At 49.3% G+C, this 24,375-nt stretch overlaps 4 protein-coding genes and 3 non-coding genes across 7 annotated transcripts; 4 read left to right on the forward strand and 3 right to left on the reverse strand.

Annotated features, from left to right (window-relative positions):
- Window positions 1-186: 186 nt before the first annotated feature.
- On the reverse strand, window positions 187-4,720 carry Rnf151 (ring finger protein 151). Its single transcript, XM_027424971.2, has 5 exons — window positions 4,567-4,720; window positions 4,220-4,317; window positions 1,731-1,876; window positions 1,306-1,402; window positions 187-707 (listed from the first exon to the last, which is right to left on the reverse strand). The coding sequence occupies exons 2-5, from the start codon at window positions 4,259-4,261 to the stop codon at window positions 237-239; spliced, it is 756 nt and encodes a 251-aa protein (XP_027280772.1). The 5' UTR covers window positions 4,262-4,317; window positions 4,567-4,720; the 3' UTR covers window positions 187-236.
- LOC113836667 lies at window positions 4,389-4,515 on the reverse strand. The gene has a single exon (XR_003487074.1). It is a non-coding gene; the product is annotated as a small nucleolar RNA ACA64 (small nucleolar RNA).
- Window positions 4,721-5,004: 284 nt separating the features above from the next.
- Window positions 5,005-6,761, forward strand: Rps2 (ribosomal protein S2). The gene is given in 6 exon segments (NM_001244043.1): window positions 5,005-5,184; window positions 5,261-5,350; window positions 5,457-5,564; window positions 5,798-6,131; window positions 6,357-6,448; window positions 6,675-6,761. Coding segments are annotated over 6 exon segments (882 nt in total). The 5' UTR covers window positions 5,005-5,007; the 3' UTR covers window positions 6,756-6,761.
- LOC113836664 lies at window positions 5,603-5,734 on the forward strand. The gene has a single exon (XR_003487071.1). It is a non-coding gene; the product is annotated as a small nucleolar RNA SNORA64/SNORA10 family (small nucleolar RNA).
- Window positions 6,158-6,292, forward strand: LOC113836665. Its single transcript, XR_003487072.1, has one exon. It is a non-coding gene; the product is annotated as a small nucleolar RNA SNORA64/SNORA10 family (small nucleolar RNA).
- A 122-nt stretch (window positions 6,762-6,883) lies between the features above and the next one.
- Window positions 6,884-9,333, reverse strand: Ndufb10 (NADH:ubiquinone oxidoreductase subunit B10). The gene is made up of 4 exons (XM_027424972.2): window positions 9,080-9,333; window positions 7,421-7,559; window positions 7,143-7,282; window positions 6,884-7,031 (listed from the first exon to the last, which is right to left on the reverse strand). The coding sequence occupies exons 1-4, from the start codon at window positions 9,225-9,227 to the stop codon at window positions 6,928-6,930; spliced, it is 531 nt and encodes a 176-aa protein (XP_027280773.1). The 5' UTR covers window positions 9,228-9,333; the 3' UTR covers window positions 6,884-6,927.
- On the forward strand, window positions 9,226-24,107 carry Rpl3l (ribosomal protein L3 like). Its single transcript, XM_035448094.1, has 10 exons — window positions 9,226-9,342; window positions 13,499-13,691; window positions 18,258-18,426; window positions 20,234-20,369; window positions 21,551-21,737; window positions 21,824-21,984; window positions 22,154-22,255; window positions 23,238-23,333; window positions 23,545-23,664; window positions 24,051-24,107. The coding sequence occupies exons 1-10, from the start codon at window positions 9,226-9,228 to the stop codon at window positions 24,105-24,107; spliced, it is 1,338 nt and encodes a 445-aa protein (XP_035303985.1).
- Window positions 24,108-24,375: the final 268 nt, after the last annotated feature.

The following is a 24,375-nucleotide window of genomic DNA, read 5'->3' on the forward strand; positions in this document are numbered from 1 at the left end:
GTCAGGGTGTGTTTCTTTGATTCTGGTTGCAGGGCCAAGTGTGTTTCTTTGGCTCTGCTCAGGGTGTGTTTCTTTGTGGCCCTTTTCCCCTACAAAGAGTCTGGGAAAACAGACCAGGGGGGAGAAAGGCCAGTGTCTGATGTGGAAGGTCCGGAGGGTGACAAAGACAGCAGAGCACACAGCATGCACAGGACATGAGGTGGGTCAGGCCTGGGCTCAGCGTTTATTTAACTCCTTTATAAGACACCTTGGCCCTGCCCACCCCAAGTCTCAGCCTCCGGGGCAACCTCACTCTCCTGTGCCCTGTTACTCAGAATCAGGGCGTCATCTTCCAGGAAGTTGCCCAACTGTGCCAGCTGCCGGCGGATGAAGTTGGTGGTGCGATGCACTCGGTGTACACGCCGCAACAGGCTCAGCAGCAGGTGCTGGTTGCGCTGGTTGCGCTGGATCCAAGCATCACGAAGCTCACGGTAGCAGTTGTGTTGCTCACCCTCCGAGTCAGCCAGAGAAGCTCCACAGCCTAAGGGGCAGCGCTGCTGGCCCCCCTGCCGGCAATGCTGGCGGTGCTCATCTAGGACCCCTCGCAGAACCTGCGCAGTGCAGCCCTCATTGGGGCAGGCCATCAGCTCGAAGGGGCATGAGTTTTGGTGTCCCTTGCGATGAGCCAGAGGGCATGTCACCAAGCAGCCAGCTGCAGCGTTCTTGCACTAGGGAGTATGAGAAAACTCAGTGTGAATTAAACTAGGTTAGGCATTGCCACCTGGGGCTTCCATATAATCTCTACTCTATGATATCCCCTAACTATGAAACAAACAAACTCTGGAGCCTCCTAAGCTTTTTATTGGCTTTTTGAGAGTGTTTCTCTTTGTCACAGCCTGGCTGTTCTGGAACTTGTTCTGTAGACCAGGCTGGCCTCCTCAAACTCAGATCAGCCTGCTTCTGCCTTTCCAGTACTGGGATTAAAGGCATGCACTACCACACCTTGCTGCCTGCTAAACTTTTGTGATTCCAAGTTTTTCCATTTTGTAAAGTTAGAGGGCTGGAGAGTAATGGCTAGTGCACCAGGCACTTCATCCCTGAAATTGATTATAATCCCCATATTACACCTGAAGTTCCAAGGGACCCAGAAAGGATAAGCAGCTCGCTCCATCACACAGCAAATGGGAGATCCGTGATTCATACTCTTTAACCATGTCTATGGCCTTTGGCCTCTACTTGGTTCTGACAAAGTGCTTCTTCTTGTCACCTCTTCTAACTCTTCCCCAACCCCCCACCAGGAGGACTGGAGTGGATGCTCTGAGCTACCTTGACTTGTAGGCGTCCAATGGTTTTCCGGAGTTTATTCACTTGGACCATCTTTCTCCTTTTCACCTCTTTTCTACAGCATGGACAGGTGTTTTGTCTAGAAAGAGGTATCAGTGCAATGTTGGAAGTGGAAGCTGGAAGGTGGAAGTCATATGCCTGACAGAGCAAGCCTTCATGGAATAACCCAGCTAGTTCCTCCTTTCTGGCTAGAGGAGGCATGAAGTGGGCCCTACACTGAGGATTTGGCTCCCAAACTGAAGCTAGGGACTTCAGACACCAGAGTCAGGCACATACTTTCTTAGTGTCCCAGATTTTGCATCTGAGTCTTACAGCCATTGAAACCCAGTTTTTAGTAAACCTTCCCATTCTTGGCCACAGGAGTTGCCCCCCAGCCTCACTCCCACCCTCCTGGATTCCCAGTGCACCTGGCTAGCCATTGGAGGATGCACTTTTTGCAGAAGATGTGACTGCATGGCAGCCTCATTGGCCTCTTGAGAACCCCATGGCAGACGGAACACAGGAAGTTGCAGTCAGGAGGGCTGGCAAAGAGGTTGAGATCGTACCCACCACTCTGCAAAGGCCAAGTTAGTGTTAAAGTCTGTCCCAAAGCACACATACCATCAAGATAACTCCATAATCATTCTGTAGGGAGGCAGGCTACATAAAGAAACTCAAGGGCAAACCTGTGGGGGTTGAGTCCCCCAAGATTTGCCAATATTTGACTGAAGAAGCTGGAATACCACCTAGAGCCTTCTGAAATGTTTTCTTGCCCCATAAAGGAACTATCATTCATTCGCAGAGTGAGACAGGATCGATTCCTAGACAGCTGGGCAGCTGTCTGGAATTGAGTACATATCTCAGAGCTGGTGGAAAGAAGCCAGGGCCTCACCATGATCTGTGTCTGGACGGCAGCTCCACTGAGGCCAAGGGCTTAGGAGCCTCCATTTCACAGTACATGTGGACCGACATCACAGTGGCATTGTCTAGCTTGAGCCAATCACAGCTCTGGTCCAGAGCCAATTGGGACCTTGTGGCTACCTTACCCTTTGCCTTGCCCTCTGAAGGTGAGTGGTAGGGTGGCCTCAACTCAGGAGTAGTCTATGGATTCTCTTGCTTGCCTTGGTTGTGGCTGACAGCTGAGCCCAAGCTTCTAGGGACTGGTTCCCAAGGCCAGTAGGATCCCAGGGATTGTAGCCTCCTCCATTGACTGGGTGGTCAGTTTAGATGTTGGTCCTGCTCCACAAACATCCCTTCACCAAGAATTAAGCCCAATAGCAAGAGCCACATTCTTTGAAAGAGACCAGAGGCTTTTCAGTTTAACTTAAAGGCCTTTGGGGACTGGGCAGTGGTAGTGCAAGCAAAGCCTTTAATCCTAGCACAAACGAGACAGAGGTAGTTGTATCTGTGATTTTGAGGCCAGCCTGATCTACAGAGTGAGTTCTAGGACAGCTAGAGCTGTTTCACAGAGAAACCCTGTCTGGAAGAAATAAAACAAAAGGCCTTGGAGAGATAAGCTTTAGAATACATGCTTTAGTGTAGTTCTTTTTGTGTATAACATGGTTTCCATATTGGCATAGAGATCACACTGGGCAGATAACCATATTAACTGAGCAGAAAGAATATAAAGTAGGCCTAAGGGAACATTAGTGGAGCTACTGACAATCCTCTCCTTCAGCTGCAATCTATTTTGGGAGATGCCTGAGTATACACAAAGTAAAAGGGCCACTCCATGATTAAGTGTCCAGGTCATAATCCTCGATTGGGTAGGACTGTTTGCTGTTTCAGGGCCACACACGCTCAATAACGCTTCATGAAGTTGAACTTGAGTGGAATCATACTTTGGCCATCACTAGTGCACTATTTGGGGTGAACAGATGTCTTCCCTAGAAGGGGAAATGCCAACACACTACTTCTAGGTGGTCATGTAAAAATTTTTGAAATAGACCGGGCATTGGTGGCACACACCTTTATTCCTACCACTCAGGAGGCAGAGGCAGGTGGATCTCTGTGAATTTGCAATCAGCCTGGTCTACAAGCCCTAGTTGCAAGGCAGCCTCCAAAGTCACAGAGAAACCCTGTCTTGAACGCACCCCCCCCCCCCCCCCCGCCCAATTTTTTTTTTTTTTAAATAACCTGGCTGGAGAGATGGCTCAGAAGTTAAGAGCACTGACTGCCCTTCCGGAGGTCCTGAGTTCAATTCCAGGCAACCTTATGGTGGCTCAAAACCATCTGTAATGAGATTTGGCGCCCTCTTCTGGCATGCAACATACATGTTGGTAGCACACTGTATATATAATAAATAAATCTTGTCTCTGACTCTCAGTGCAAGCAACCACACCCAAGCTCCAGTCATTTAAAGAAGCCAAACACTGAAACCAATGGGAGCTCCTGTAGCATCCTTGTTCTGCTGCTTGATGATCACTCTGGATGAGGAATACCTGTGTGGTGCACAGTACATCTGGAGCATGAGTACAAGACAAGGCCTAACCCAGATGAAACTTGTCACATACACATTTCTACCTGTGTAGTGACATTTGGAAGGCCGAAGCAGGATTGTTAAATTCCATGTCCTCACTGAATACACAGCAGGACCCACTCTCAAAACAAAACAAAACTTAGGGTTCAACTATACGAAACTCCAGTTCCAGGGGCTCAGATATCTTTTTACGGCCACAGGCATCAGACAACGTGGTGCATATACATTCATGCAGGCAAAATAAAAGCGCACTTAAAGAAAAGCTGGAATCTAGCAGGGTGGAATCTAACTTACAGGGGTCTGGCTGCGTCGGCCATCCAGATGCTACCTGTTGGGACTAACACACCCGCCACGAATACGTTTTTCACCTAGATTGACAGAAACCCTCCAAGAAAACCAGAAGAAAAACACAAACAAAACACCACCACCACCACATACACGGTAGGTTATGTTAAACCACTTTATTTGAGAAGAGGACATCGGAACCCTGCCATTTTCGTGGGCGAAGCTGCAGCCGCCTCCAGATCCAGTGGAACCTGTGGATAAAGGACATGGTTAGGATCGATGCCACACACAAGCCAGGCCGCGGGAGCCGCGAGGCGGTCGGGAATGTAGGGGCCTGGGTTTCACCCTCCCACACTGGGGCAGCGGGCGGTGAGCTGAGGCCCCTGTGGCTCTGGGCGCCGAATCTCACCTCCGGCCACAGCCAAGGCCGAAAATGATTTTCAACGAACGCCCATTTACCGAGCCCACGGCGAACGCGAGGCTGACGAGGTACAACCTACCTGAGGCAGAGAGAAAGAGCAGGAAGTGACGAGCACTAGGAGGCCTGAGAGGCGCCACCCGGACTTTTATACGCCCTCACAGTCGGCGTACGTCGCGGCTTCGGCGAGGCGATATGCGCAGGCGCAGATGGAACGTGCGGGGCGGGAGGGGGGGGAGGTGACAACACGCAGCCAATTACAGCCTGCGTGTGAGCTGAGCAGGCCTGGAGATATCGCGGCGCTAGGGGCACTATAAAGTCTGCCTTCCGCACAGCCGCGCTCTTCTTCTACTTCGGGAAAACACGTGAGTCGTTGTTCCTCAGTCCCGGTGTCGGGGCCTGGGCAGTGGGAATCCGTGGACATCCGGACGGAGACGCCCTTGGGCGGGAGGTCCCCTATCGGAATCCCAAGCGACCGCAAAGCCAATTGTCGTTCTGAGTTGCTTTTTTGCTTCTCTAGCAAATGGCGGATGACGCCGGTGCAGCTGGAGGGCCCGGAGGACCCGGGGGCCCAGGATTAGGAGGTCGCGGAGGCTTCCGCGGAGGCTTTGGCAGCGGTCTCAGGGGCCGCGGTCGTGGTCGTGGTCGAGGACGTGGCCGCGGCCGCGGGGCTCGTGGAGGTAAAGCCGAAGACAAGGAGGTAGGTCTGGGCCGAGAGCGGGGCGGGCCGCGCGCGCTCCGCATGTGGCAGCCTTCTGACTGGTGTCTTCCTTCAGTGGATCCCCGTCACCAAGCTGGGCCGTCTGGTTAAGGACATGAAGATCAAGTCCCTGGAGGAGATCTACCTGTTCTCCCTGCCCATTAAGGTACAAAGACATCCAGTTTGGGCGGGAAGGTTACTATCTAGACGGTTTGCATAGCCTCTTCTGTCTAGTGACCTGAAACATCTTTCCCACTAATTTCCTGTTTCAGGAATCCGAGATTATTGATTTCTTCCTGGGCGCATCCCTAAAGGATGAGGTTCTAAAGATCATGCCAGTGCAGAAGCAGACTCGGGCTGGCCAGCGGACCAGGTTCAAGGTATTAATTTTGTTCTTTGGCAAGGTGGAGGTGTTTAAACTCTCTCACTCTGCATAGTTACACTAGGTTTCACCCGTGTGACTTTCGTACCGGGAGAGAGAGAAATGAGTTCCTCAGTACCTTTGATTGGCCTCACAGTGGCCTCTCTTTCCTAGAGGAGCACCACAGTTCCTAGTTTGGATATGCTGGTTCTATGAAGTATCACCAGCCATTTCACCAAAGTCTTTTCACAGGCTTTTGTCGCTATTGGGGACTACAACGGTCATGTTGGTCTTGGTGTTAAGTGCTCCAAGGAGGTAGCCACTGCCATCCGAGGGGCCATCATCCTGGCCAAGCTTTCCATTGTCCCTGTGCGAAGAGGCTACTGGGGGAACAAGATTGGCAAGCCCCACACTGTTCCATGTAAAGTGACAGGCCGCTGTGGCTCTGTGTTGGTGCGTCTCATCCCTGCCCCCAGAGGCACTGGCATCGTCTCTGCTCCTGTGCCTAAGAAGCTACTGATGATGGCTGGTATTGATGACTGCTACACGTCAGCCAGGGGCTGCACTGCCACCCTGGGCAACTTTGGTAGGTAGCTCACACAATTGCTGTGGCATCTCTCAGCTCCGCTGGATCACACTGGCCCAGTGTGTGCTTGGCGTGTTTTTAAGGGAGAGAGAGGATAGCGCTCCTAATGCACGGCAGACCAGCCCCAAAGTGGCTTCTCTGCTCCCTGGGGTGCAACAGCTTCTTAGTGGGAGGGGGACTTTTTGTCTTAGTTTTAATCCTCTGACCCTTTTTACTATTTTCCAGCCAAGGCCACCTTTGATGCCATCTCCAAGACCTACAGCTACCTAACCCCCGACCTCTGGAAAGAGACTGTGTTCACCAAGTCTCCTTATCAGGTATACTGAATCAGTCGGTGTTTGCTGCTTTGGCTTTGGGCGGGCGGTGGTGGCACACACCTTTAATCCTAGCAGAGGCAGGCAGATCACTGATTTCCAGACCAGCCTGGTCACCAAGAGCTAGTTCCGGGACAGCCTCCAAAGCCATAGAGAAACTCTGCCTCAATCCCCACCCAAGAAAAAAGGGTAGGCGATGTGTTGTATTAATGTTCCACTTCTCTTTTAGGAATTCACTGACCATCTTGTGAAAGCCCACACCAGAGTCTCTGTTCAGAGGACCCAGGCTGCAGCTGTGGCCACCACATAAGGGTTTTTATATAAGGGAAATAAAGTGAATTAAGTCTGTTAATGTTTGTCTATTTTCTTTTTTTTTTAATATATCCTCCCCATGCTTGGTGAAAGTCTTCAGCTTTTTAGCTATGCATTACAACAGGCAAGGTTATACCCAGTCACTTTATTTCAGAAATGCAACAAGAGTCTTAGACAGCAGCTGCTTGCTTGGCAGCCCTTCTCTCTTCCAGCATCCTTTGCTTCTGCTTTGCCAGGCACTTTCTGGCAGAATAATAGGCTCCCAAGTCATAATCTGTAAAAGATGGGGTGTAGATAGCTTGTTACATATGTGGGAATTTGGACAAGGTTGAAAGCATGGTAATAGTTGAACCAGAAGCAAGGGTTGGAATCAGGTGTCACTTACAGCGGTCATGGTAGGCTTTAGCCACCTGGGTGAACTGCTCCATTTCCTTGGCACAATTCTGCTTTGCGTTCTCTCCTTCTCTCTGCTGACAGGCTTTAAGCCTCTCCTGGATGATGTTGACAATTTCTTGGTCAACTTTGCTGCAAGAATAAGGGATAGCAATGCCTATCTCAAATTTGATAGCATAAAGGCCTGCCTTAGCCCAGGTCCTTTCCAGCAAGGGTGGGTTTTACAATGGACAGAGCCACCCCACCAACTGTTCCCTGCTATGTACTTACTAGTCCCTTCTCCATTGCATCTCAGCTTCAAAGATACACAGGATATCATCCTCTTTGCATTCTGTGATGTCTGGCACACGTCGGTACTGCCGGTGATAGTAATAAGTTCGGTTCTTGGCATGCTGTTGCTCAATAAACTCTGCAAAGAGAACACCTCTAACTCAAGGCTTGTCTGCCTAGACTTTAGCGAGGGGGTCTAAACTTCCAAGCCTTTACAGAAACAGGCAGTCCTGTGAAGGAACTGGCTAAATGGTTAACAACTACCACCTTCAGTGAGCAGGTCCTTCTATAGATAGAAGAGATAAACTCAATTGAGGATTGAGAGAACACAGTGGGGCCTACCTGCCCCAGGGTGCAGAAAAGCTTTGAGTAGTCAAGGAAGCTCCATGAAGAATTCAGCAGTAGACCCAATGTTTTTCAACTGGTAAGTTAAGCAGCACAGAGTTCAGACATTCAGATACTACCAAAAAAATGGAGCTGACCAAAAAAAAAAAAAAAAAAAAAAAAAGAGCTGACCTTGAAACTGGTTTGTAAATTTCCACCTTCCTAACCCAAAGACCACCTATAAACCAGGGACAGTGACTTGTCTGTAATCCAAGCTACTGTCAGTATACCTGACAAGGAGACTTGGTGAACACAGTCTTTTCCAGAGGTCCCAGACAAACCCTGACCATGCTGATGGATAGCAAATTATCCATTTCAACAAGAGCTTACTGACTGGCTACTTGAGCACACCTAGCAAAACTCCCTGGTGGCAGGCTAAATTCCCAACCACTATCATTTTGTCTTTTCTTTTTTTGGGCGGGAAGGTTTCGAGGCGAGTTTCTGTGGCTTCGGAAACTGTCCTGGATCTAGCTTTTGTAGACCAGGCTGGTCTTGAACTCACAGAGATCTGCCTGCCTCTGCCTCCCACCGCCTGGCTTTTTTTTTTAAAGACAGGGTTTTTCTGTGTAACCTTGTCTGTCCTGGAACTCGCTCTGCAGACCAGGCTGGTTTCTAACTCAGTCACCTGCCTCTGCCTCCCCTTGCTGTGATTAAATGCAAGTGCCACCACTGCCCAACTTCCAGCTACTACCATTTAAAAGAGCGACCGGGCCGGCTTTGGTGGCGCAAGCCTTTAATCTCAGCACTTGGGAGGCAGAGGCAGGAGGATCTCTGTGAGTAGGAGACCAGCCTGGTCTACAAGAGCCAGTTCCAGGGCAGGCTTCAAAGTCACAGAGAAACCCTGTCTCGAAAAACCAAAGAAAACAAAAACAAAAAAACAACCCCAAAATACAAGAGCGACCTGGGTCTAAGGTAGTCAGGGTTCTGCTGAAGGCAGAAAGAATTATGGGGGAGGGTGTAGTGCCGGGAAGAAGTGGACTATTCCTCGGGGGCGATGGGAGGTCCTGGGAAGTGGTCTGGGGTGCAGCAGGGAAACAAAACGTTCCGGCAGCGAGTGTTCTAGGTGCACTGGGAGAGGTTCAGAGACGATTTGGAAAAGAAATAAATAAAACTAAAAATAACAACAAAAAAAATCGATTTGGACTCTGGGGCTCTGGATGTGGGAAAGCAACGTGCAGCGGGTGGTGGCTGAACCCTGGGGACGGGTATTGACGTGGGATCCGTGGGGTACCAGGATCTACACTGGGCGGGCGGGTGGAATCCTAGACCCTGTACCTCTCACGAGGGTCACGGGCCGGTCCACGACGAGATCGAAGGCCTTCATAAAGTAGGTGATGGGGTTGGGGAGCGAGGTTTGTGGCGAGGGAGCCGGCGTGCGGCGCGGGGGCTCAGGGTACACATCCTTGTCCCAAGAGTCCGGCATGGCTGTAGCAATCGCTCCCTGCCGACCTCCAATTCGCTCGCGTCCGGACCAGCTCGGCCTGCTGAGGACAAGGAGACCTTACGCCTACGAGGAGAGGCGGCACTGCGCCTGCGCAGTGGGTAGCCGCGGAGCACCACGGGATCATGGCTTGCCCCTCGGGCACCCTCTTGTGGTTTCCAGCGCTATTGCACAGTGACAATCCTGGTTTAGCTGGACAGAGTTCACTAGGAAATAAATGCTTTGAGTAGACCTACCTGCTAAGTTAGCAGGGAGCATGGTGAACACGGCTTGGGAAAGAGAACACACACAAATCAACGAATAATAGAAACACCAAACGCCCTCACTACTCCAGGGAGCCATTCTGGACTGCTCAGCCCTCTTAGTCTGTTGAGGGCTCTGCTGGTGGGTGCCAGTGAACCTGGGTGCTCCTCTGAAAAGGCAGGGCTTGTCTGGTTGTAGTCCGTGGGAGAAAAGAGCAGGCACAGAGTGCTTTACCCTGCTTCTAGGGGGAGAGGGGTTTCTTCTCTAGTTCTGAGTGGTGGGTATCAAAGTTGTTGGTGGTGCCCCAAGTTGTTCACTGTCCAGGACTGCACTGTCCAGACTCTGAGTTTATGTGTTTAGAACTGGTTTTGCAGCCTGGGCAGTGGAAATCCTCACCCATATGTCATCTTGGTGCTGGTCACCTCCAGCCAGTGTTGGGGACTAAGAACATAAAGCTATCAACTGCAGTGACTTACCAAATCTAGTAGTATTACACAAAAATCAGTTTATGGTACCCACAAATCTTAACATTTTGGTAGCATAGAATCTTAGTATCTAAACCCTGCGTACGCCTTTAATCCCAGCATTCGGGAGGCAGAGGCAGGTGGATCTCTGTGAGTTCGAGGATAAGCCAGGATAAGCTCCAAAGCTACACAGAGAAACCCTGTCTAGAAAATCAAACAAAAACAAAACAATAACAACAAAAAGAAACTTAGTATCTAATGTAAAACCACTATCCCAGAAGGATGTCTTAAGCCTAGTGGACTCAGTGATTACACAACTATAGAACCTTGATTCTGTAACAATACACTTTTGGGATTGAAAAATAACTTGGGACAGTGGTGGCGCACATCTTTAATCCCAGCACCCTGGCCGGGCGTTGGTGGCGCATGCCTTTAATCCCAGCACTCGGGAGGCAGAGGCAGGTGGATCTCTGTGAGTTCGAGGCCAGCCTGGTCTCCAGAGCGAATGCCAGGATAGGCTCCAAAGCTACACAGAGAAACCCTGTCTTGAAACACCAAAAAAAAAAAAAAAAAAAAAAAAAAAAAAAAAAAAAAAAAATCACAGCGCCCTGGAGGCACTCAGATCTCAGAGTTCCAAGCCAGTTTCAGGCCAGTCTGGTCTACAGAGTTACAAGACAGCCAGGACTACACCGAGAAACACTGTCTCAAACAGAATAAAATAAAAACTAAAGAAAAAGAAGATAGATGGGCACAGAGACACAAACTTATAGTAGGAGCTACACAAGGGGCTGAGCTGGGATCATCATTTGAGTCGAGGAGTTGAAGACCAGTTTGGGGAGCCAGATATGTAGGTTTATGTCTATAAACCTGACTGCCATTTTGGTGGCTGAGGTAGAAGGATTGCCAAGAGGTCAAGGCCAGATGGGCTATAATGTGAGACATTTCTCAAAAGAAAAAGAAGCAGCTGGAGAGATGGCTTAGCAGTTAAGAGGTTTTCCAGAAAACCTGGGTTTGATACCCACCACTCAGTTTATAACTAGCTGTAACTCCAGTTCCAGAGGACCTGATGCCCTCTTCTGGCCTTCAAGGACACCAGGCAAACAAATAGTGCACAGTATACCTACAAGCAAAGCACCCATATATATGAAATAAAATAAAATTTAATTTAAAAGAGGTAGTGGCGGCACAGGCCTTTACTCCCAGCACTCGGGAGGCAGAGGCAGGTGGATCTCTGTGAGTTGAGCAGGCCTGGTATACAGAGCTAGTTCCAGGACAGCTAAGGCTACACAAAGAAACCCTGTCTCAGAAAACCAAAATAAGAAAAAGAAAAAAGCCAGGAGGGGAGTGGTATAAACCTTTAATTTCAGCACTCAGAAGGTAGAAGCAGGCAGATTTCTGAGTTTGAGGCCAGTCTGGTCTATAGAGCTAATTCCAGGACAGTCAAGCATATACAGAAAAGCTCTGTCTTCAAAAACCAAAAAAGGAAGAAAAAATAGCAGAGCTAGGAGTGTAGCTCAGTTAATAGAGTGCCTGCCTAACATGCACAAAGCCTTAAATTTAATCTCCAATACCCCATAAACCAGGGATGGAATACACAATGATAATCCCAACACTTGCCCTTGGGGTGTGGAGGCTGGAGGATCAGAAATTCAAAGCCATCTTCAGCTATATACTAAGTTCCAGGCCAGCCTGTGATCCATAAACCCCTGTCCCAAACAAAGTAGTAAAGAAACATAAAAACAAATTCATTCAAGTACTTGTTCTGGTTAGTTTTGTTGTCAACTTGACATAAGCCAGGGTCATCTGGGAAGAAGGAACCTCAACTGAGAAAATTCTTCTGTCATATTGGCCTGTAGGTAAGCCTGTAGGACACTTTTTTGAATAACTGATGTGGGAGGGCCCAGGCCACTATGAGTGGTCCCAGTTCCTACAAGAAAGCAGGCTGAATCAGCCATGAAGAGCAAGCCAGTGAGCAGCATTCTACTTCAGTTCCTTCCTTCCTTCCTTCCTTCCTTCCTTCCTTTCTTTCTTTCTTTTTTTTTTGGTTTTCCAAGACAGGGTTTCTCTGCATATCCCTGACTGTCTTGAAACTCGCTTTGTAGATCAGGCTGGCGTCCGGCTCCTGAGTCCGGCTGGGACTAAAGGTGTGCGCCACCACTGCCCGGCCTCTACTTCAGTTTCTGCCTTCAGATTTTTTTACTTGAGTTCCTCATTGGTTTCCCTCAATGATGGTCTGTGATCAGGACGTGCAAGCCAAATAAATGCTTTCCTTTCCAAGTTGCTTTTGATGCCTTTAAGTTATTTTATTATGTGTGTGAGTGTTTTGCTTCAATGTATATCTTTGCCCCACATGCGTACAGTGCTCATGGAAGTCAGAAGAGGGTGTCAGATCCCCAGGGACTGGAGTTACAGACAGTTGTAAGCTATAATGTGGGTGCTAGAAATTGAACTTGGGTCTTTTGGCAGACAGAGCAGCTAGTGCTCTTTTTTTGTTTGTTTGTTTTTCGAGACAGGGTTTCTCTGTGTAGCTTTGGAGCCTATCCTGGCACTAGCTCTTGTAGACCAGGCTGGCCTCGAACTCACAGAGATCCACCTGCCTCTGCCTCCCGAGTGCTGGAATTAAAGGTGTGCGCCACAAACACCCAGCCGCAGCTAGTGCTCTTAACTGCTGAGCTATCACTCCAGAATCAATCATGGTGTTTTTATTGCAGTAATAGAGAACTCTAGCTTACAATTCTCAGGGCAGGTCTGAGACCTCTTTACCAGACTCAGATTTTCCTTCTGGCTGTGGCCTGAGAACAGGACCCCTCACTAGGCCACAGTGATCTTGTCCTTGAAGAGTTATCACCCTTTTGGTCCCCAGGACCATGGAAAGAAAAATGCTATCCCTGGTCCTAGGTGTTCTTACCACTGCAGGCTGCCCTTCTAATGCCCCTCCCAGGTTTGTTTCTGGCACCAAAGGCCATGCTGGCTACAGGAGCCAGTTAAGGAGCCTGCCAGGTGCTAAATCTGGGATCTGGCAGCTCAGTGTTCTGGCCCTGTCATTCGACCTCTGGTGCCTGGTGGGGAGGCCCCTTCCTGACCTGCAGGGACCGGCCATGGTCAGTGGGCTGGGGCTATACCTTGAACAAACTGGCATATTCCAAGGGAGGGGGAAGGGACAGTCCTAGAGTTGTGAGGAATGGGTCTGAAGGGACAGCAAAGAGCCAGGGCTATGCTTTTGGGTCTAGAAGGGACATGAGAGGGAGAGGTCACATAGCCACCCGCCCCTGACACTCGTTACCTTACTGTCTTGGACCCATCCAGGTCTTGCCAGGCTGAGTTCACAAGGGCAGGAAGTCCGTGGTTGTAGAGACCCCACCCCAAGACTCCATCATCTATCTGCATTCTTCTTTTGTAGATGGATGGGTAGCAATGAGAACTGCCTGGACCTCTCCCTCAGGCCTCTAACTCTCATTGTATTTGGGGGGTGTTGAGTCTCATGGATCATCCTGAAATCACCCCTATGGAGACACAAGTTCTGAACTCCTTTTCTTCTGCCCCTAGTCCCACCGGAAGTTCTCTGCCCCTCGACATGGACATCTGGGCTTCCTGCCCCACAAGAGGAGCCGGAGGCACAGAGGCAAGGTGAAGAGCTGGCCTCGGGATGATCCCAAGCAGCCTGTGCACCTCACAGCTTTCCTGGGCTACAAGGCTGGCATGACCCACACCCTCCGAGAAGTGCACCGCCCTGGACTGAGTGAGTCACTGAGGGGGACACAAGGCAGAGTGGGGAATGGAATCTTGCAAATGATAGGAGTCAGAAACTGTTCTTGTGGTCCAAGTGGAGCCACAATCCCAGAAAAGATGATGTCCTGTGCGTGCAAATTGCCCTTAGGACAGGCAGAATCCATGCTGAACTTTGTCAAACTCTGACTATGAGGAATGCCTGGTTTCTGACAGTACTTGCAATTTAAACTGAGGCATGGAAAGGCTAGGAAAGTGGTCCCAGGTAGCTAGTGAGTGGAGCTACTGGGACTCAAAGATGGGCACCCTTGTGGGGCTCAAGACTGTAATCTTAGCTACTTGGGAGACTGACTCAGGAGGATCACAAGTTCAAGGCCAGCCTGAGTAACTGAATAGCCTCCGTCTGAAAATAAAGATTAAAAAAGATTTGAGGATGTGGCTCAGTAGTAGGATGTTTACCTTGTATGCTCAGAGTCTATGTTCAATTCCTACTATTGCTAAAAATAATGTAACAGAAATTAAAAGTGGGTTACCCCATCTTCCCCAAAGCCTGTGAGGTGCCTATCTATAGAACTTTAGAGCATATATTTTAGAAGAGCTGGGATACAGATGTGGATTGCTGTGTGACAGTTTCCCTAAGATTGAAACATTCCATCCTTCAGGGAAACTCCTTAAGCAGGAAGGCAAACAACTCAAAATTCTTCCAGAAAGTCCCTGAAATTGACCAGATTTACTAGGCCCCACCCTGCAGGAGTAAGCAATAAAAGCTGATTGTTCCCCTTCAGAAGGGAGTTGTGTTGTGGAGTAAATGTGAGTGTAGTGTCTCCCCAGAAAAAGTTTTGTCGCCAGGCGTTGGTGGCGCATGTCTTTAATCCCAGCATTTGGGAGGCAGAGGCAGGTGGATCTCTGTGAGTCTGAGGTCAGCCTGGTCTCCAGAGCAAGTGCCAGGATAGGCTCCAAAACTACACAGAGAAGCCCTGTCTCGAAAAAACAACAACAAAAAAGTTTTGTCACACAAGATCTAGTTCAATCACTTCTACTATTTGCTTTGGTTTGATGTTAAAAGACTTAATTTTAATTATGCATGTGTGTGCGTTTGTATGGGAATATGTGCACATGAGTGCAAGTTTACAGAGACCATAGGGGGTATTAGATATCCTGGAGCTAGACTTACAGGTTGTTGTGCTATCTAATTTTATTTCAAATTGACACAAGCTAGTGTCATTTAGGAAGAGAAAACCTTATTTGAAAAGAAATGTCCTCATAAGAATGGCCTATGGTGCATTTTTTTTAAAGTAATGATTGATGTGTGAGGGCCCAGCTCATTGTGAGCAGTGCCAGCCTTAGGCTGGTGATCCTGGGTGCTACAGTAGCAGGAACACTAAGGCAGCCAACATGTGTGCTAGGAACCAAACTTGGATCCTCTGAAACAGCATTTTGTGTGAGTGAGTGTGTGTGTGTGTGTGTGTGTGTGTGTGTGTGTGTGTGTGTGTGTGTGTCCTTATCCAAGACAGGGTTTCTCTGTAGCCCTGGTTGTCCTGGAACTCACTCTGTAGACCAGGCTGGCCTTGAACTTCCAGAGATCTGCCTGCCACTGCTTCCTGAGTTCTGGGATTAAAGGTGTGTACCACCAGCCCAGCCAGTCATTTTTTAAAAAGATTTTATTTATTTATTATGTATACAACATTCTGCTTCCATATATATATATATCAAAGAGGGTACCAGATCTCATAACAGATGGTTGTGAGCCACCATGTGGTTGCTGGGAATTGAACTCAGGACCTCTGGAAGAACAGTCGGTGCTCTTAACCTCTGAGCCATCTCTTCAGCCCGCCAGTCATTGTTTTTGCTGCAGGGTCTTGCTATAGCACAGGCTCAAAGTGGTCCCTCGGCCTGTCTCCTGAGTGCTAGGATTACAGGCTTGTGTACTGTGTACATTTAGCTTTCCTAAATTCTGTTGCATGCACTTACATGTCACTTGTGTAAATTTGTATACCTGCTGCCTGTTGTGTCACACACACACACACACACACACACACACACACACACACACACACATTCTACTCACTCTAGATAGGAAACTCATGACAGACCAAACTCTAACTTGATGAACCAGTGAGTCTTACTGGGGTTACTTATAGGAATATGGATGAGGAGTTACTCACAAGAGCTGCAACGACTCAAAGACAGCTGCACCACCAAGGCCCACCCCAGCATGGGTGACAGATCACAAAAGCTGGGAACCTGGAGCACACAGCACAGCCTGTAGGCAGCTCAACAGGTGGGAAAGTGGCCTTTCCAGGGAGCTCAGTCCTTCTGAACCTCTTCCAGGAAGCTCAGCTGCTATCAGTGTCCTCCAGGCTTTTAGCTGGTCTCTGCTGCTTCCAGGTGACTGGGGCTGTTTGGGAGTTTGCTTTGCAGTTTGGCTTGTCTCAGTATGATGCTCAGCAGTCTTAGATGTTAATACAATCTTGGGGACTGAGGTTCTTAGTGAATCTGCTCAATTTCAGGGACTTCATGGGTATCCTGAGTTGTTTATTTACTGTGTTTACTAACCTTACTTGCAGTATCTCACCTTCCCTTAGAATGTCCTGTTGCTTGACCCCTCTATAAACATCCCCATCCTTTTTGTTGAAAATAGATTCTTGGGGCTGAAGAGATGCCTCAGAGTTGGGAGCTCTGGCTGTTCCTCCAGAGGACCTAGGTTCAACTCCCAGCATCCACATGGCAGCTCACAACTGTCTGTAACTCCAGTTCTAGATGATCTGGCATCTTCACACAGACATACATGTAGGCAAAACATCCATGCACAAAAAAAACAAATCTTTTAAAAAAGAGAAAATAGAGGTTTTTTTGTTTGTTTGTTTTTTCAATATAGGGCTTTTCTCTGTAGTCTTGGCTGTCCTGGAACTTTCTCTGGCCTTGGAACTCATAGACATCCACCAGCCTCTGCCTCCCAAGTGTTGGAATTGAAGGTATGCAACACCACCTGCAACCGGAAAAGTTGTCCGTCTATCCCTACCCCGCAAGACAGGGTTTCTCTGTGTAATAGTCCTGGCTGTCCTGGAACTCACTCTGTAGACCAGAGTGGCCTCAAACTCACGGAGATCCCCCTGCCTCTGCCTCCCGGGTGCTGGGATTAAAGGCGTGTGCCCTTCTCCCTTTTTCTTTTCTTTTTTGGGCCAATATTATTGGGTTTTACCCTAGGTCTTTAGGTTATCTAGTATCTGGTTCTTGTTCACCCTCACAGTGTTGGATATGGATTCCATCTAGTGGAGTGGGCTTTAAATCAAATCAGACATTGGTTGGTTACTCCCAAAGGCTTGTGCCACCATTGCCCTAGCATATTTTGCAGGTAGGACAGCATACTAGATCAAAGGTTTTGTGGCTGGGTTGGTGGCAGACATCTTGTCTTAAGAAGTTTCGTTTATGGGGCATTGGTAGTGCATGCCTTTAGTCCCACCACTCGGGAGGCAGAGGCAGAGGCAGAGGCAGAGGCAGAGGCAGAGGCAGAGGCAGAGGCAGAGGCAGAGGCAGAGACAGAGGCAGAGGCAGGTGGATCTCAGTGAGTTCAAGGTCAGCCTGGTGTACAAAGCTACGCAGAGAAACCTGTCTCATAAAACCAAAAAGAAAAGAAAAGAAAAGAAAGAAAGAAAGAAAGAAAGAAAGAAAGAAAGAAAATGATTTTGTGGTTGGGGGTCATTAAACATGAGGAACTGAGGGTTGAAGCATCAGGAAGGTTGAGAACCACTGATGTAGGAGGAAAACACTACCTCAGTCCAGATGCCCACCATTCCTGCTCTTGTGTGCTCTAGGCTGTCCTTAGATAACCACACCCACCCTTGCTCTCTCCAGTCCCTTAGCAATGCTCTGCTCTCTGCCCTCCTGTTACAGAGGAGCCTTCTTCCTCCTTCACTGTGGTAAAGTGTGCATGGCCTGCTGCTTCCTTTCCTGTTGTCTCGGGTCTCCCTCCCTCTTTCTCCTTCCTTCTAGCTTCCTTTCCTTCCATCACTTCCTCCTTTCCTGTCTTCCTTTCCTTTATTCATTCCTTCTCTTCCTTCCTTTCCTCTTTCCCCTTCCTTCTCTCTTTCCCTGTATCCCTCACTTCCTTCTTTCTCTTCTTCCATCTCCCTTTCCCTCTTCCTTTCTCCTTTCCTTCTTCCTCTCCTCTCTTCCAATTTCCTTCCTCTGTTCATTTTTAGAACATATATTTCAGTTGAGTATGGTGGCTGATGCAGGAGGATCAGGAATTCAATGCTGCTCTCAACTACATAGCAAGTTCAAAGCCAGCCTCTGTTATAGGAGGCGCTCCCTCAAAAATAAACCTAAACAAAACAAAACCCCATGATGAAACCCATGGCAGCCTAAGACTATCCATGAAATGATGGGTTTCTATGTTTACCTAGTGATTATTACACTATATTTAGAATTATTACAATTAAAATAAGATTATGGTGGTCTAACTACAGTCAGCTAGGCAACAGCTCTGTCTCTCAGGCTACCTTGTGTAGTTGACCCTCTTGCTCCTCTCTCCATTGGCTGAGAAGGTCCCCTCAACTCTTCTTCTTGGTCTAAACAGAAATTTCCAAGCGAGAGGAGGTTGAAGCTGTGACAATTGTGGAGACACCACCGTTGGTGGTGGTGGGTGTGGTGGGCTACGTGGCCACTCCTCGAGGTCTTCGGAGTTTCAAAACCATCTTTGCTGAACATCTCAGTGATGAGTGCCGCCGACGCTTCTACAGGGATTGGTGAGAGCCTAGCCCCAGCTCTGTACTAGAGCAGTGGAGGAAGGGGGAGCCTTGTTCAGGCAGGTAGTGTGTGTGTGGCTGTCAATTCAGCAAGACAGGAAAGAATATTAGAGAGCTGGAGAGGACATTGGGATCCAGAAAAAGGAGGAAGCAAATACTCAAATCATCAGGGTTGGGCTGGTGGGATGACTCAGGATAAAGGTGTTTTGCTGTTAACCCGTGTTAGATCCCTGGGATAGGGTGGGAAGAGAGAACATTATTATTATTATTATTATTATTATTATTATTATTATTGGTTTTTCGAGACAGGGTTTCTCTGTGGCTTTGGAGGCTGTCCTGGAACTAACTCTTGTAGACCAGGCTGGTTTCCAACTCACAGAGATCCACCTGCCTCTGCCTCCTGAATGCTGGGATTAAAGGCCTGCATACACCACCACTGTCCAGCAAGAGAACTGATTCTTGAGTTGTCCTCTGACATGTGCACTGTGGTGTTTGTAAACATATACACACTATAGCTAAAAGTAAGTGTAAAAAAATTTAAAGACACCCGGGTGGTGGTGGTGGCGTGCCCACCTTTAGTTCCAGCACTTGGGAGGCAGAGGCAGGCAGACCTCTGTGAGTTCGAGGACAGCCTGGTCTACAGAGTGACTTCCAGGACAGGCTCCAAAGCTACACAGAGAAACACTGTCTTCAAAAACAGAAACAAAAATTTAAAATCATTAGGGTTATTATATTCATGGGGCTAATTAGATGAAATTTCAGACTTGATCTTCATGTACTAGAAGCCAAAGTAAAAAGAAAGACAGCCAACCAAGAAGTTCTTATAATGCTGGGCATGGTGGTGCACGCCTTTAATCCCAGCACTTGGGAGGCAGAGGCAGGTGGATCTGTGTGAGTTCCAGACTAGTCTGGTCTATAGAGTTCCAGGACAATCAAAGCTACACAGAGAAACCCTGTCTCAAAAAACTAAAACAAAACAAAACCAAAAACAGCAGACTTAAACAACCCTTCCCCATGGATCATTTTTAGAACTCTGACCTTCTGAGGAACTAAGTCTTGAAAGGGAAGTCCCAGTTCCCTGCCTGGGGCACTTCATTCATCCAACTTCTTATGGAGAAATGGGCCCAGCCTAGCCCTCACCCATATTGATGAATATGAGCCCTAGCACCAGTGCAGGACTGTATGATCAAGGGCAAGTTGGCTGACATCTTGAGTCCCTTGCATGCCATGGATAGACGAAGGGTGTCGAGTAGGGCCCATCCCCCGTCCCCACCACCCACTCCCTGAAATGACTGGTGAGCATCAAGGATGCTGGTTTTTTTTTTTTTTTTTTTTCTGTTTGTATTATGAATTTGCTCTTCATCCAGAGTTTAGCCTCTGGGAACCATAGGTTCTTCATCTCTAGGACAGGGCTCATCATTCTACCTTCTAGAGCCCCCCATTGAGGGCTGAGAAGGGTGTTTGCCTAACTGGAAGTGCAGCATCTGAGGGAGGTGTTAAAGGTCTGCTGGGCACATGCCTGTAAAATTCTAACATTTTACAAGGACCTGGAATATTAGTCCAGCCTGGGTGACATAGTGGGACCCTCTTGAGACACACACGCACATACCCACACACATAGAAAGAGGAGAAGCTGGGGAGGAGGGAGGAAGAGGAAATGATCAGGAATGTTCAATGGACACATCCCAGACTCTTAGGGAGGTCCTAGGCTAGGGCTCTTGCTTGGTGGGCGGCAGGTAGGGCAGGGCCGGCAGGAAAATGCAGGGAGCTACCTGGCTGGGTCTTGAGCATTCTGTGTGTGGCTCAGGCACAAGAGTAAGAAGAAAGCCTTTACCAAAGCCTGCAAGAGGTGGCGAGACCCCAGCGGCAAGAAGCAGCTCCAGAAAGACTTTGCTGCCATGAAGAAGTACTGCAAAGTCATTCGGGTCATTGTCCACACCCAGGTCAGTACAGCCCCACTCTCAGCCCATTCAACTTTTGGGTGCCTTCTCCCATCCCCCACCTCCAAATGAAGAGCCCTGACAAATGTCAGCTTAAAAATAGCACCAGCCCTGGGAACAGGCTCAAGATTTGGGCAGCTACTTCACTAGCCATTTTTGTCCCAGAGTTGGGAGGCCAATGGCATGTGACATTATATGTTGGTGTCATCAACAGCTATAGTGCCCCATGGGTGACTCAGTTACCCCAATGTCCTGAAAAGCTTGAGTCTTCAGCCAAAAGTCCAGCATGTAGAACTGGCTGTACATGGGGTCCAGCTTGATGCTGACTAAAATTGAACCAGAACATTCATTCTGGAATTTTCCTACACATCTTGTCTTCAGGGAATTATTCCCCAGCAGTAACCCTATGCCCACTCCTCCTGGGCACCTCTCCTGGTCTCTCAACACAGGCTCCTGCTACTCTCACACCTGCAGCTCGTGGGTAAGCAAGTCAGTGCTTGATGTCTGCCAGTTTGGCCTCCAGGGACCATGGAGACAGCAGTCACACTCATCCAATTCCCCCATGGGCCCCAGGGCTTACTACAAGCCTGATATACATTAGGAGCTCTATAAATACTTGCTGAAAACCATGCTGTGACCTAACTGGTGTGTTTCTACTTGTATATCCTCTTAGCCTGTGATGCTCAAAGCAAGCCAGAGCCTTGTTGAATGGTCTAGTTAGCAACCTACACATGGAAGAAAGTTGGAGCCCACTCCTACATCTGCCTGGCTCTGGCACCCTCCCACTCCTACTTGGCCAGACTGGCCTTCCCCATGCTGCTTGCTTCCTGTCATAGACTCTCTCAGATCCTTGCCTAGTGACTCCTTGTTGTTATTCGTCACTTCCTCAGAGAGGCCCTCCCTGGCCACCCTACCTGAAGTGCTGCTGGTCATCTATTGGAACACTGAGCCCTTGCCAAGAGTTCACTTGGCTGTTACCTGTCCTGAAAGGAGATGGTGGGACTCCCTGAGATATGGGAGGATGCTGTCTGCCTCAGTCTGCTGTGCCTACAGCACCCAGCGTGTGGCAGGAGCTTAATAATGTCTGTGAATAAATACAAGTGGGAAAGACTTCAGGTTACTAGTGGGCTAGCCATCCGGGGTGTGTGGGACTTGGGGGCTGACTTTCCTGCTCTGTCTTGCAGATGAAGCTGCTGCCCTTTCGGCAGAAGAAGGCTCACATCATGGAGATTCAGCTGAATGGTGGCACTGTGGCTGAGAAAGTGGCCTGGGCTCAGGCACAGCTGGAGAAGCAGGTGCCCGTACACAGTGTGTTCAGCCAGAGTGAGGTCATTGATGTCATTGCTGTCACGAAGGGCCGGGGTGTTAAAGGTAGGGCCTGGTAGAGACAGAAGCTTCAGGGAAGTGTTTAGTGGGGGCCGGAGTGGCCTCTTAGCCTCTGCCCTTCCTATCTACAGGGGTCACTAGCCGCTGGCATACCAAGAAGCTGCCAAGAAAGACCCACAAAGGCCTGCGCAAGGTGGCCTGCATTGGTGCCTGGCACCCTGCCCGAGTAGGCTGCTCCATCGCCCGGGCTGGGCAGAAGGGTTACCACCACCGTACAGAGCTGAACAAGAAGGTTTGTCCATAGCTCTGAGGGGTCTCTAGTGGGATGGCATGACTCAAACACTGACTGGGTTCATGAAATATCATTATTAGTTTCAGAGTCTGAGCATGGGTGCTGGGGGTATGTGTGGCCATGTAGCTGGCCCCAAATCCACCTCCAATCCCTGCTATTTTCCTGTCAGATCTACCGAATTGGCAGGGGGCTGCACATGGAAGACGGGAAGATGGTAAAAAATAATGCATCTACCAGCTATGATATGACTGACAAGTCTATCACACCACTGGTGAGGCGAGATGGCCAGGCTGGCAAATGGGGTCTAATGGGGGTTGGGGGATAGGCCCTAGTTAGGTGCTACCCTGCCCCAAGAGTTCCATCATGAACACTCCACAACTGGATATTGCCCCCCTCCCCCCCAGAGTAGGCCCAGGGTCTTGGTAGGAGGTCAGGGATGGGAGGCCTGATTCAATGCCTGTGAGCAGCCATTTGGAAGCCCCAATCCTTGTTTATTCCTGCACCCTTCATACCTGCTGAGAGGAGAAATGCAAACAGCAGTTCCTGTGGTGGCCTAGGAACCAGTTCAGAGCTAGAGGGAAACAGCCACGCAGCCTAAGCGTGTGTCTGCATTTCATGTAGCTCGTGCTGGCCGCCAACTCCCTGTATAGCTGAGGATGACCTTGAACTTCTGATCCTCTTGTTTCTACCTTCTGAGTGCTGAGAGCATATGGGTATGCCACACACCCTGGGATTTACTGTGTAGCCCTAGCTGTCCTGGAACTCGTTCTTTCGACCAGGTGGCCTTGAACTCTAAGATCCTCCTGCCTCCTTCCAAGTGCTAGGATTAAAAGCATGTTCCACCATGCCCAACTGACACCTTATTTTCTAATGTGGTGCTCAGGATCGAACACAGGGCCTCAAGTATGCTAGGCTAGCATTCTTCCAACTGAGCTACTGAGCCAGGGACTCACTGTTACCCAGGCTGGCCTTCAGCTCTTAAATATCCATTTTATCACCCTCTCAAGTGAATTTACAGGTGTATGTCACCATGCCCAGCATCCCCAAACTTCTGAGCTTCAGCAACCCCCGCAAAAAGCATAGTGTTAAGAGAGATAAGACAGGAAGAATACTTAGGGTGTGGCTCAGATGCGCTGCCTTGGTGAGTGACCCAGTGTGAGGTATTGTCCCTGCACCCTGGGGTCTGGGCATGGGTCTCCTTCACATCACAACCCTCTAACTTGTTTGCCTTGGCTGTGATCTGTATCCTGTAGGGTGGCTTCCCCCATTACGGGGAAGTGAACAATGACTTCATCATGTTAAAGGGTTGCATTGCGGGTACCAAGAAGCGGGTGATCACCCTGAGGAAGGTGAGCGCAGCATGGCGGACTGGGTGGTGGGCTCTAGTAGCCGGTCCTTTAGATTGCTCTGTGGTGGGTTGCGTTCGTGGGAGCATACAGAAAGGTGTCTGGCAGGAGCGAGTGATCGGTGATCGATTGAGTCCTTCTTGGTGTGAGCTGGAGATCACAGGAGGAGCTGGGGCTCTCCATCCTTGACATCTCTTCTCTCTTGGATCCCCAGTCCCTCCTAGTGCACCACAGCCGCAGGGCTCTGGAGAATATCGAGCTCAAGTTCATTGACACCACTTCCAAGTTTGGCCATGGACGTTTCCAAACAGCGCAGGAGAAAAGGGCCTTCATGGTAAGCTAGTCCCAGTTGTCCTCTGGGTCTCAAAACTCCGTATCCTGCTAGTTACGGAGAGAAACTGGAGGGAGGGAAACTGGAGGGAGGGTACTTTTAGAGGTCTAGTAGAGCAGGCCTCGAGCAGCTCTGGTGCTGGTCTCCTGCAGTATTTCTTTCTTTCTTTCTTTTTTTTTTTTTTTGAGACAGGGTTTCTCTGTGGCTTTGGAGGCTGTCCTGGAACTAGCTCTTGTAGTCCAGGCTGGTCTCGAACTCACAGAGCTCCGCCTGCCTCTGCCTCCCGAGTGCTGGGATTAAAGGCGTGCGCCACCACCGCCCGGCTGCCTGCAGTATTTCTTGATTGACTCTCCTGACTAACACTCCTCCTGTTCCCCTACCTTAACCAGGGCCCCCAAAAGAAGCATCTGGAGAAAGAGAAGCCGGAGACCTCGGGGAACATATAAGATGCCTGGAATGGCGCACACTTGGGAGTGCTCCTGCTGCCTGTCCTTTTTGTCTAATAAAGTCCTAAGGCAACTCTTAAGCCTGGGTCAGAGGGTTGCGGGACATGGGGGGACGCCAAAAGGCCGGCCTAATTAAGGCGGACTAGGGATGCAGTTGGGTGGATATGCTTCCACTCTATTTCCGGGCCACTACCACTGGGGTACTGTGGACTAGCGGCTGGGGTACTGTGGACTCGGCCCGTGCTCGGCCTTCAGCTTTAGGAGAGGA

The sequence above is a fragment of the Cricetulus griseus genome, chromosome 7 (genome assembly GCF_003668045.3).
Source record: "Cricetulus griseus strain 17A/GY chromosome 7, alternate assembly CriGri-PICRH-1.0, whole genome shotgun sequence".
NCBI lineage: Eukaryota > Metazoa > Chordata > Mammalia > Rodentia > Cricetidae > Cricetulus > Cricetulus griseus.

Excerpts from the sequence above, each read along its gene's own strand:
- Ndufb10 (XM_027424972.2), bottom strand. The coding sequence starts at position 9,227 with ATGCCGGACTCTTGGGACAAGGATGTGTACCCTGAGCCCCCGCGCCGC. Across the intron at positions 7,560-9,079 it reads GCCCGTGACCCTCGTGAGAG|AGTTTATTGAGCAACAGCAT; the intron begins GTACAGGGTCTA and ends TTCTCTTTGCAG. Across the intron at positions 7,283-7,420 it reads ATGCAATGGAGAAGGGACTA|CAAAGTTGACCAAGAAATTG; the intron begins GTAAGTACATAG and ends TTATTCTTGCAG.
- Rnf151 (XM_027424971.2), bottom strand. The coding sequence starts at position 4,261 with ATGTCCTCTTCTCAAATAAAGTGGTTTAACATAACCTACCGT. Across the intron at positions 1,877-4,219 it reads GGTTTAACATAACCTACCGT|AGTGGTGGGTACGATCTCAA; the intron begins GTATGTGGTGGT and ends TGGCCTTTGCAG. Across the intron at positions 708-1,305 it reads TTGGACGCCTACAAGTCAAG|TGCAAGAACGCTGCAGCTGG; the intron begins GTAGCTCAGAGC and ends CATACTCCCTAG.
- Rpl3l (XM_035448094.1), top strand. The coding sequence starts at position 9,226 with ATGGCTGTAGCAATCGCTCCCTGCCGACCTCCAATTCGCTCGCGTCCG. Across the intron at positions 22,256-23,237 it reads ACAAGTCTATCACACCACTG|GGTGGCTTCCCCCATTACGG; the intron begins GTGAGGCGAGAT and ends TGTATCCTGTAG. Across the intron at positions 23,665-24,050 it reads AGGAGAAAAGGGCCTTCATG|GGCCCCCAAAAGAAGCATCT; the intron begins GTAAGCTAGTCC and ends TACCTTAACCAG.